Source organism: Camelus bactrianus, chromosome 11 (genome assembly GCF_048773025.1).
Source record: "Camelus bactrianus isolate YW-2024 breed Bactrian camel chromosome 11, ASM4877302v1, whole genome shotgun sequence".
Classification (NCBI taxonomy): Eukaryota; Metazoa; Chordata; class Mammalia; order Artiodactyla; family Camelidae; genus Camelus; species Camelus bactrianus.
Genome location: NC_133549.1, coordinates 47669774 through 47682372, shown reverse-complemented (window position 1 = coordinate 47682372; position 12599 = coordinate 47669774). Strand labels below are relative to the sequence as shown.

The 12599-nt window shown below is 44.1% G+C and overlaps 1 protein-coding gene across 6 annotated transcripts in view; it reads right to left on the bottom strand.

The window, feature by feature from the left end:
- Nucleotides 1-12599, bottom strand: part of CPEB3 (cytoplasmic polyadenylation element binding protein 3) — a 164725-nt gene that overhangs the window by 44519 nt on the left and 107607 nt on the right. For all 6 annotated transcript variants that reach the window (XM_074373958.1, XM_074373954.1, XM_074373959.1 and 3 more), the window contains one exon: nt 1972-2090. In XM_074373958.1, coding sequence (XP_074230059.1) covers nt 1972-2090 — 119 coding nt within the window. The remainder of the gene's footprint in view (nt 1-1971; nt 2091-12599) is intronic.

The window sequence follows — 12599 nt, the reverse complement described above, 5'->3', positions numbered from 1 at the left end:
TGCCCTGATGAAGCGTGTTCTCCTCCTCCTTCCACGGAGCCGGTGCCTTGACCCTTCCAAGGTATACACGTCCCATCCGGTCATCTCCGTCTCCTCCCCTCAATTCTGCTCTGGGTATGATGACCTCAGTGTGTACCCCTACCCCTCTGCCACTTTCTAGATATAAACACATTTCCAATCTCTCCTCCAGGGCACGACCAACCCCACCTGCACCCTTCCCAAATCACTCCCACTCCCCTTCCACTGATGTGCCAGTGGCCGAGGCTCTCTGGAGGTTGACCATTTACCCCTCAGACATCGTATCTCAGACCCAGCTGAACTGGGTTCAGTCTTTCTAATTTCATATTATTCTAAAGATACAGAAGTTATTGCAGCTTTCTTATTTACCCAGAAGAAATAGTGCATCTTCCCATTCTCCCTCATAACACACAGCCTCTCCACACTGTTAAAATTAAGACTAAAGTCAACAAAGGCTCCCTGCTCTTTTTCCCAACCCACTATTTTCTACTGTTTTCCTGTATAGCTACCTTATCCAACACTGTTAACTGTTGTTACCAAAATTTGGTAATGGCTCCAGAATTTGAAAATTATAGTGGTACTTTCACACTCGCTAAAACCCTTGCTTCTTCTTCTGCCTCAGTTATTGTGCTGTGAGTCAGTATCCCCAGTCTTTAGTAACTCCCTCTTCCTCACAAGCCACACTCTCCTGCTCACAGGCAGCCAAGGTCCAGCATCGTTCTTTTGCAGCCAATTGCAAACCCTGTTCTAGGTGTCACCATTCTTTTCAAAAGATGTTACTCTGTAGATGAGCTCTAGTCTTGCTCTCCTGAATCCTCTAGTGCTATGTAGGGCTAATAGCACGATTTGCCCAAGTACCCAACCTTCCAAATGCCTTCATATTCATTTTCCGCTGATCTGAGTATCTCAACATCCCAGAGAGGAACCATTATTCTCATTTTATAGATAAGGAAACCAACATGCAGCAGGGATTAGGTGACTTCATTCAGAGTCAAGAAGATATTTACATGATCAAACTGGGAACTTCTATGTCCAACCACAACTCTTTCTCCAGACACATTTCTGAGAATAAAACTAGCTGTCAAGCCAGCCCCACACCTCTGGTGTAAGCCTTACAGGGGCTTCTGCAGGCCCCATGATAGACACTTGCCTTACTCCCTTATCCACATTGCTATGTTTACTCTATTTCCCGCTCCTCACATCAAGTCCTGACATACCAGCTCACTTCCCTCCCAGCCTTACTTCTGCCGTGTTAACTAAGTTTTTTCTTCTGCTCTAAATACAGTCTTGCCCCTTCTTCACGGGTATCCTCTCTGCCAGGAGAAAGGAAGCAATCTTTCTCTCTTACCCTGTGACTTACCCCCTCACACTCTTTGAAACCACAAACTCAACCACAATTCTGTATGAGTGTACACTTATTTATGATTCGGGGTCCATGTTCTCTGTCCTTTCCCTCCCTTGCCCTGTTTGAAGATACCCATTTTAGGGTATACGCTCCTGGCCCAGAGAGCTCTATTTAGCCAGCTGTGGGTACCACCCAGCACAATGCCTTGCATACAAAGGCACATAAACATAGATGATTACGATCTTTTAAAAAATAATAAATAAATTACTCCTGTCCTTGATCTGAAATAATGACAGAAACCAGCTGCCAAAACCACTAAGAGCATTATTTACTTCAATTCAGTTTCTGAATAGGAATTAGCTTAAAAGAGCTGTAAAGTGAAAGACAAGGGCACATTTGTTTACACGTGGTCCCAAAGGTACAAAACAAAATACTGAGTAATTTGTTATTAGCTTCCCATCAACAACAGTCCAGCTCCACTGCACAGCAAGGTCACCCCAGGTAAGAGGATCGTAGTTACCAGCATTCCCATGACAAGGAGGAGGCGATCAGCTATTCTGATTGCACACGAGCTCTGGGAAAGCAACGGCTGGCTGAGTGTTACTTACCGGTTTATCCTTGATGGTGGGGCTTGACACGCACAGGTACAGCTTCCCGTCTTCTTCTAGGCAGGCATCTATCAAAGCTTGTACTGAGCTCTCCTCCTGGAACAGCAGAAAGGCATAGCCTTGGAGAGAACAAAAACAAAAGGGTGGGGGGAGGAATCAGTAAATTAAACTCAAAGTGTCATTAAAAATTCATCTCATTTCGCTTTGGCAAATTCTTACTAAAATCTAAGAACTTGAAGTGTGACCCAGGGAAGTAACAGTCACTGAGGACCTCATGTGTCAGGCACTGTATTAGGGGCTCAAAGACTTTGCCTTGCTTAATTCCCATAATTACTCAGGGGAGCGAGTTCAGAACATTTCTATGGAATAGGTTTGGCCATCTTTAATGACAGCAGGCAGATGCACCATTGGTCTCACAACTGCCAGACAGGAAACAAACATCCCCTGCCCTCCAACTTCCACCAACCTTTAGGCTTGACACCTGTTACAATAAGGATGTGCCCTGAAAACATTAAGCTAAGGGAGAGAAGCCAGGCACCAAATATCGCATATTGTATGGCTCCATCTATATGGAATGTCCAGAATAGGCAGATCTATAGCGGCAAAAAATAGATTAGTGGTTGCCTAGGGCTGAGAGGGCGGAGGGAACAGGTACAGTGTTTCCTTGGGGCATGATGAAAATTTTCTAAAATTGATTGTGGTATTGATTGCCTAACTCTGTGAACATACTGGAAACCACTGAACTGTACATTTTAAATGGGTGAACTGTGAATTATATCTTAACAAAAGTCGTCCAAAAAAAAACCCAAAAAACAAAAGCCCAACAATAACCTAGGGTATCTTTACACATTATGTCTGATGTGATGATCTGTTTCTTCAAGGATACTCTCGTCTCATGGCCGAGTACATGCTCTGTAAACGTGGATGCTGCCTGCAGGATGTCCATGGATGCAGCCAGCTTTGTTTATTAGCTCAGTTCAGTAAGATTTACTGAGCAGCTGTTACAAGCGAGACACAATCTATGGATTATGAGAAAACTGAGATGAACGAGACTAGGTTTCTGCGGCCAAGAGACTCGCGTGGTAGAAGACACAGACTTTTAGACAATTAACCACTCGCTACAAAGCTGAGGGAGGGAAGTGGGGACGAAAAGTGCCACGGGCGCCCAAGCAAGGTCTGTGACTTGAGAGAATCAGCAAAGACTTCAAAGGGGCCAGCTCTGGCACTTGCTGCCCCACTGGCATGCATGACTGGCAGCTGAGCAAAGGCCCATCATGAGCTAGTCTAAGCCTGAACCTTCAGCCCTTCAGCCTCTCCACAATCCCTCTAGCTTTGCTAAGTCTCTCAGCTGTCACCTCCACTCACAGTCCTGCTCCTGACCTCAAAGGACGCCATCACTAGCATAGGTCTCTGGAGCACTGTGTGCCAGGATGATGTAAGTGGTGAAGAAGGATAAGAACCCCTGTATTGAGAAGCTTCTCACACATCAAACAAAGATGCTAATCGACTGGCCTAGAAGCAAAGCTCTCTTGGAGGCCTGGGCAGCACGTAATGACAGTGACAGTGGACAATGAATAACGAGTCCTCTTTTTTTTATCCTTTCCCCCAACTCCTCATCTACTAGAGACAGCATCCAAGCAAACATAGTAGGAAAAAAAATCAACCACTCTCCAGCACACCAAGAGTGGCCAATGCAACAGGCAGAAGCACGCGGGGGAAAGTGCCAAGCTCACAGGAGTGGGTGTGGAGCTATAAGAGGAAAGCCGCCTACCCGGCAGGACCCAGAGTTGTTTTCTGGGCTTTACTCCCAGGCTTAGATGGGTCAAAGGATTCAGCACGTGGCCAGGCAAGAAAAATAAAACCTAACTGCAAAACTAGAAAGGATAATACATCATTTCTTCATACTCTGTCTCTTTTGGAAATAGCATCAAATGATTACCACGTCCCAGGGAGTCTATTAAAACTTCAGTGTTTTCATTTAACGTGAGAACATTAATTACACTGGGCAAAGAGAATATTAGAGATCGGTGAGTTAAAAAATGCAAATGTCACAAAGAGGAGGTCTTAGCACGTCCTCTCTAACCTCACCAGGTTAAATCCTGGTACGGATCTTCCACAAAGGTCCCGAGAGGCATATTGGATGTCTTGTTCTCAGAGAGGACCCCGCCTGTGCACACTATGTGCTGCGGGGCATGCTCAGTGCGCTGGGGCTTCCTCCAGCTCCTCCCCTCGGCAAGGTTACCAGGCTGGCCGCGCCTTTCCTATACGTCGCTGCCCACCTTCTACCACCTTCCACTTCAAATCCTGCACTGCGTTCAACTTGAGCATCGGAGGAGAGCAAGGGTGTCTCCCCCTAGAGAAGCTACCACGAAAGCATGCAGATTTTCACTCAGGCCTCTCTCACAGCCGTAAATGTCAGTACTTGCAAGAGACAGAGTAAAAACAATTGGGAGTCACAAGTAAAAGCCTGCTACAAATATTATTACCAAGAAAAATGTCTACAAACAACTTCTCTCCCTTGCCCAGGGAATGGACCAGAATACTCCAGCAATTTCTTTGGAATGGCTCTTTCACAACAAATCATCTTTACTCTCTGATCAGAAAGCTGCCACTCTCAATAATGACAATATTCTCTCAGCATCACAGACAAGGGGTGTGACTCAGGTCCAACCATTTCCTTAAAGCCTACTTCCTACCTCAGGCCTTCCAACCCAAACAAAATTCACCAGAAACACCAAATCACCCATGAAAACAAGTTTATCATACGTTCATCTCCTAAAACCCTTTCTGATACCTCAGGGTCAACCAAACCCAGATGACAACAGAAATCAGAGAATTTTTAAAAAATCAGGAAGGAAGAATTCTTCAAACACGTTTCCCTTTTGAGCTTCAGAAATTCAAAGTCAAAGTAAACAAAGCAGAAAAAGATCCCTTCAAGAATAACAAGGTCAGCGTGAGACGGAAGTTAAATCAATGACTGACTAAAAGGCATATCCCACGTGGCACTGCAGAAGGCGCTCTGGACTAGGAGTCAGAAGGTCTGGATTTGGGCCCTAGTCCTGACACTTACTAGCTGTGTGGTCCTAACGGCGAATAGCTAACACTTACTGAGCATTTACTATGTACCAGGCACTATTTCTCAGTGCTGAACGTGTATTAACTCCTTTCATCGTCACACACTCCCTGTGAGGTGGGCACTATTTTAAATTCCACTTTCCAGTTAAAGAAACTTCACAGAGAGATTAAGAGACTTGTTTGAAGTTAACCAATAAGTGGTAGAATCGTGAACTTGAATGTTTACTTAAAGTTTCCGAGTCTTGGCTCTTTTTCTCTGTAAAAGGAAGAGACTAGGTACTTGTCCTGGTTATCTTACAGAGATGTAGACTGTGAGGTAATAGATGCACAGTGCTCTGTAAACTAGGATTAGCATGTCACTGTCAGTTTTTCTTTCACTGCATTTTCAGTTATTGTGATATGTAAAACTTGAGTTTTGCGTATGGTCTCATTCTAAAAATTAGAGTTCAAATGAATGAGATACACTTTCTACTTTGCATTTGCAAGCATTTGGTGAATAAAGGGAAGTAGTCTAGATACTAAAGAAAAACTTAATTAAAGTTTTTTGAAAGAGAGGCTGAATATTACTGTAAACAAATAATAAAATGACTGAACATTTGCTTTCATATACCACTAGCCATTGCCACCAGGAGAGAGAACTATCAGATGTGGTATCATTTGCTGATTTTAACATATTCTTTAAATAAAAGTCTATTATACCTATAAATCAAGCTCTTCAAACTGTCAATATGATGGCAGGTTCTTCTATTAGTTTGAAAGGCATTTTAAAAACTTGGCCAAAAAATTGTTAACTTCCTCCGTTCTCTCTTGCCCTCTGAGCCAACGAGAAACAACAGGATTCTAAACCTCGAGCTTCAGAAATGGCGACCTTATTACCCAAGTACCTAAGAAGTCTGAGAGGGATTCACAGACGCGCTGAGCTGCGGGAGGCCTCCGCCCCAGCCAGTCTGTGGGTGGAAATACGGGCTCTCGGGGAAGCAGCAGGATCCCTTGGCACAGTCACCATCACCACCCCAGGTAATGGGCAGAGTGGGTGGCAGGACACTGCCTGCTTTCCCACTGGTGCCAAACAGGCTGGGGAGTGGGGAGGAAAGGCAGAATAGGGAGGGATTCTGGATGAGCCTGAGCTGACCAATGTACTCCTCTGGGATAAAGAGGTACAGGGCTGGGGGGAGAGGGGCGGTGGGCTTCACCGGGGTAATTCCATGGTATCTGGGCCAGGTTGTGAAGGACACATTGAATTAAAATATTTTCTTCTCTTAATACCTGAGAACACTTTAAGTATAACAACCTCCAAAATGTTCTTGGCTACCTTTCGAACACAAAGTTTCCTGAGCTCTTAAGTACATCATTTTTCAGATTATACTTTTTAATACCTGATCCCTAGTACCAACAACAATCGCCACCACAAATGCCAGTTAGTAAGTGCTTACAATGCGCAAGGCACTTTGCTAATTAATAACCGCTTTCCCTCGCAGTCATTCTATGAGGTAAACACGGCTGTCATTACCACCATTTTACAGATGAGGAAACTGAAGCTCTGAGAGGCTACGCAACACCTAGGATTAAATCCTAGAGATTAAATGTGGGATTGGAATTTAGGGCAGCGTCCAGAGTCCTCGGTCTTCATCCACTAACCTACACTGTCTCAGCTAAAAATGATAAGATAGAATGTTCAGTATCACTAGCAAATAAGTACTTGTCTATTGTCACCTTTGTAACAGTGATCATTTGACAGTGGTTTAGTGGCAAGAAGTGGTCACCTGTGCTTTTGCCCTAAGAACTATGTAGATATATTTGCTCCAAAGCCCACAAAACTATATTAAGAAGAGTTGAAATGATGAATTTCAAAATAATCAGAAGTTCGGATTTAGCTTTAAGTCAATCAAATTTTCCTATTCAGTAAAGATGCTTATTGGTTTTCAATGTATTTTTACGTTGTATACTTAGAATTAATGCTCTTGAGGGAGTTAAAGAGCAGATCTCACTGAAGTAAATAAGATTATAATAAAATGAACATCACTATCACACTAATTATCAACTTGAGCAAGAATCTTCAATGGATGCTAAAACCACTGGGTAAATCTGGGAGGGGATACAACAGATTCATACAATCTTAAGTTATCAAAGACTAATCAGTATTTGCAAAGGAAGAAAGAGCTACTTTTACAGTGGAGGAATCTGGCAGACAACACCTTAACCAAATGATCACACTTAGTGTCACCAAACATAGGGCAAACCCTGCCTCCTGCATTATGTCCTCAACGCAGCACGTCATCCACGCAGTCTCTCCGCTAACAGTGTTTCACCTGAATCTCATTATGAGGAAACAAACTGTCATTTTAAATTAAGTGGTATTCTATAAAACATTCAACGCAAACTCTACAAATGATGCAAAAGACAAAAAGTCTAGGAAACTGTCTAAATTAAAGGAGAGTAAAGAGACATGACAACTAAACCTAAGGCTAGACTTTGACTGGATCCTGAAAAAAAAAAAAGCAACAAAAACCAGCTCTCAATGACATTACTAGAACAGCCTGGATACTTCTTGCTCTCAGAAGACATATGATAAAGCATTAGGAGCAAGGAGGCTTGAGGGCTACAACTTGCTCTTAAATGGTTCCTCAAAATATACAAACGTACATATACACATACTGACAGAAACAAAGAGAAGGCAGACATGGCAAAATGCTAACAACTGGCAAGTCTAGAGGAAGGTGATGTACGTGTTCACTGTACCATTCTTATAACTTTTTGTAGGTTTTGAAATTTTTCAAAATAAAAATTTGTGGAAAGAAATTAAAACCACAAGGCCTTTCCGGAGAAGGAGGTAATGTAATCTCCCACTCTCTGAAGAGTTTGTGATCTTTTGAAAGATCTGCTAGTTCTTAAAATCAGCTAATGCTCTTAGTGATTTCTATGTTTCAAGCATTGACCACAGTGGGAAAACCATTCCAGCTTGCAGAGCTGTGCCCTGAGCTACGGCTGCATTCACGAAACGGTGACTGACCAAGGCAGGGCCAGTTTCTTACAGCGTGAGATCAGCCCCAGGAGCAAGGATTCAAGGTCTGGATCTCTCCCTGCACAGAATCCAGGCTCCCTGATTTCCTGTGACCTTCCTAGAGAGACCTGAAGGGCACCTCTCCAGCCAGAGCTGCTTGAGTTCAGACCTTTTTTGGCACAGGGAAGTCTGTTCCAAACATTCTCCCTGACCTTGGCTTTCAGGTCAGAGGACTTACCTGGTTTGCCTCAGGAGTCTTTGTCTTTGGATCCATTTCAATAGAACCAAAATTGTTTAGGAGATACACAGCATGATACTAGCTACATGAAGCCACAAAGATGAATACGCCAAGGAAGAACCCTGCCCTGGAAAAGCTCAGCTTGTAAATATGTGACTAAGAAAATAGGAAAGGGCGAGGTTGGGTTATGTCCTATAGGACACTGGTGAGAGATACATGGAGCAGAGGCGTCCAAACATCAGGGAAAGCCATAGAGCAAAGACCATATCCGGGCTGGAGGATAAGTACTTTTCTAGTAAAGAAGGGCATTCCAAGTTCAGGAAAGAGCACAGGCCAAGGCTTGGAAGGGTCAAAGGGTCAGATCATTTGGAAAACAGTGAGTAGAGTTCACAGAGCTCATCAGTTAGAGTACAGGTGGGCGGGGAGAGATGAAACAGCTCATCGGTTTCCCGCCTGCTGCCTGGAAAACACAGTAGGTCTCTGAACTGGATCCCTTCTTCACTCTCCTCTTGGATAAGAACATCAGATCTCCAAGAATAACCGAACACTTCCTATGCACCCTAGGCACTGCAGGGGAATACTGACATGAGCAAGCCCTTGTTCTCAAGAAATTTATAAACCAGTCCATGAAGAATAAGTACACAGAGAACGCTAATCCAGGAACAATGCATTAAGGACCCTTAGAGGTATTTCCTAAAACATATCTTCAAAAGTTGGACTTCATAGAAGGAAGACAGATCTTTCAGTGAAGACGTGGACAGAGAAATCAGGGGAGACTTTCTGTTGGTGGTGGCATAGGAGCCAGCTCTTAATGGTTTGACACAGGTGAAAAAATGGAGGACATTCCAAGGGAAGGATTTAGCCTAAGTTAAGATGTAGAGATGACTCAGCAGGTATGTCCATGGGTTCCTAAACATTCCCTCTGGGTTCAGAACCTACCTATTTCTTTGACTATATTTACCACATAGGGCTGAGGCTCAAATGTTTTGGTTCTAGCCTGTTTTGTGTTTTCTATTACACTAGCAACTGTTTCTTGGTGGGCTTGTGGTTTGGCAGGTGGAGGCAGGGAAGGTGCAAATGGACAAGAAAACAAGTCTGATGGGTAGAACCACCTCAGAGTCAAAAACTGGCAGTCTGCTCCCTGTGTTCTCAGTAAAGTCCTGCAGCCCAGGGCTGTGACCCAGGGCATCTGGGCTTAAAGTCTGCTCTGTTTATGTAACCACACATTCCCTATATAAAGAGGTCCCTGTGAGGTCTGCCAACCTGTCAGTTCTGGTCACGGTCAGTTCCAACAATCACCTGACCAAGAAAACTGAGACCAGACTAGGGGTGTGGGCAGGAACTGGTCAAACCAGTTGGGCAGTTTATTTTTAGTGAACATCACATTTTCATCAGGGGGAAGGACACTAATATTATTTGACACCTATTAAGCCTGTGCTGGTGCATATGTACACTGTCTCACATAATCCTTTGAATATCTCAGTGAGTAGTATTAACTTGGATGAGTAAACTGAGGTTCAGAGATTAAATAACTTGCTCAAGGTCATACAACTAGTAACTGCTAATGTCCACGTCAGAGGCCACAAATATCTAGTCCTTGCCCCACTGTGTGATGCCCTGCCTCATTCAGCATCAGACAGTTGGCAAATTCTAAATTTTAACCTGGTAGACACTTGCCTGCTGATGACGCTTTAATCTGGCCCTGTATATATATTGCCTGAACTTTGACAATTGAATTCCTCCTCCTCCTAGCAGTTTAATACTTTTCTGATGAGTTCTTAATGCTGCTACCGAAGGGTTTTCTCTGTGCCACCATCTCCTCTTCTCAAGACTAAGGCTATCCATTCTATTTTGAAAGACAGCCCAAGTCTTTGTTCTCAGCTTTCAAAATTTTTCACCAGGTCCTCTCAGTCAGCTTCCCATTGGGAACTCTTTCAAATTACATATCCTCTGTTGGTCTCACTTGCTCAGAGCCTCACCCCTATGCAATTCCTGTCAGCAAGTCCTGTCCCGAGCTACACCTCTTCTGAAACATTCTCTCTGCCTCAGCCTACCAAATGTGCACCTGCCGCTTCAGTGCCTGAAATTTACTCTCTTCCAAAGAAAGTTCTCATGGGGGGGGGGTTTTGGCTTCTCTGAACTAAAAGCATCCCCCGCTTTCCAGAGTCTCTGCCTGGGCAGGGCACAGATACTGCTGTGACAGAATACAAGATGTCTCTGTTATTTACATGGCTTTGTCCTGTGGCCTGAACATTCTTACTGCCCACTTCTTTCTCTACAGTCCCCAAAACTATCAATGCTTCGAAATCAAAGACTAACTCTTACTAACTCTTCACCTTTAATACAATGCAAAAGAGATAGGTGTTAAATAGAACAGTTTAAACTGAGGCTGTGCTAAGCTTTTAAAACAATCAATAGAATGCAGCTCCATCTGTCAAAACAGGACAAAACAGAGCAAGAAGCCCACTCTTGCTGCTCTGAAATGCAGTTTCCACGTTTTCACAAGAAAATCCATCCTGAGAATGAAAGCTTCAATCAAATAAATATTAAAATATAGGATTCATAATCCACCAAAGAGTATGAGTACTGTAAGCCAGTACCTGTGTCTTTAAAAAGAAAAAGGACAAAGTATTACTCAAAAGCTTACAAACTGCAAAAGGTTAATAAGCAAAAGGTTAAGCACAGACTAAAGCTCCACTAGGTTCCCAACTTGATCAGAAGGTGGAAAAAGGGCCTAAAACAACACTGACATTTCTATTCAAGCTATGCTACGGAGAAAAAAAAACATGTGAAGCTTGAAAACTTTCCAAAGCCAGATTTAGACCAACTCAAGGAAAAAGAAATAGATGCCGTGAACCCAGCCCACTGCAGCGTCATAATGACCTATTTTGCCCATTTCAAGTACAACCCTCTTTCCTGTTCTTCCAACAGCATCCCAAGCCTTAGCTAAGGTCAGCTCAAAGTCAGTCTGAATCCCACGTGGCCTGGCTTATGCCAGGTTCACAAACCACGCTGGTATTGTATAAACTTCCACAACTGCATGACCTTGCTCACAAGGACTAGCAGTCAAGTCAGCCCAGCCAGTGCAAAGGAAATAACATGATCATCAGGAAAGAGAGCCACTGAGAAGTACACACTTTCCTCAAGGTAGGCGGGCATCATCAGAGTGTAAGGCATAGGTCACTCTTGCATAATATGCGTGTCTGTTACTGTTCCCCGTCACCTGGCTGTGCACATGAACTGCTGGAGCTGAAGCCGGTTTCCTTCTGGGCTGAGGATGACAGCCTCGTTCATTTCGCTGCCAGCATCGCCAACTTCTGAACACAAGTTTCACAGCCACGTGGCCAACTGCCTGTCCAACATCTGCAACAGGCTGCTGTCCTTGCCTTGGCCCCAGCGGCCTCTGCCAACAGTGGCAGTGCAGCTGTGCTCACGGCCCAAGAGATGCCAACTCCTCTCCCTGGCCCCAGCCCCACCACAAGAGGTGAGACTGTTGGCAGAATCAGGAGCAGCTGCTTAGTGCAGAAGCAGAGGTGGAAGCTCAGAGTGGGCAGACATTTTTTCGTAGCTCAGTGATAGCCACTTTGATATAGGCTGTTCTTCAAGGAGGCAATGAGGGAGGTTATGCTAAACACATCTATCATCATAAAAGCTTGCTCTCCCCAGCTTATCTTCCAAGCTGCCACATTCCCAGCCCCATGCTCAAGGAAGTGGAACTAAGCTGGGTTTTTTGGTTTTTTTTAATTAAACAGTCAAGGATTCTAAGGCCACTATTGTTAGGATGGCCCATGTCACATCTAGGGGTTAAAAGATGAACCAAGCCAATCGAATTCTCTCCTTCTGTAATTCAGTAGAATTATGAAAGCAGTTTACCTGCTGGAAGCACAGAGAGGAGCACAGAGCTGAGTCATGATAATGGTGGAACACGACAGTGAAGAATTAACAGCTCCCACTGTTCGAATCCCCACAGCCTGCCACCCCCAGGCACAGTCTCCATGACACCTGGCTCCTATTTTGGGACTTCCCTTGTCACTCATAACCACATCCCTGATTTGAAGTAGCACAAGAGAACTCACTGATCCTTGTAGTCAAATTCTACTACTAAGCAGTGCACTCATGTCCAGAAATGGTGTGGCATCGCCCAAGAGGCAGAACCCCAAGGTTAAGCCACAGCTAAAGGGCAGCTCAGACCAACAGCCTCAATCTAACCCAGGTCTTTGGAAATAGCTATGTGAATATGGCCAACAGAACAGAAGAATTCAGGGAGAAGCCAAGGACCACCTTCACTTTTAAATACCTGTGGAAGCCTACCAT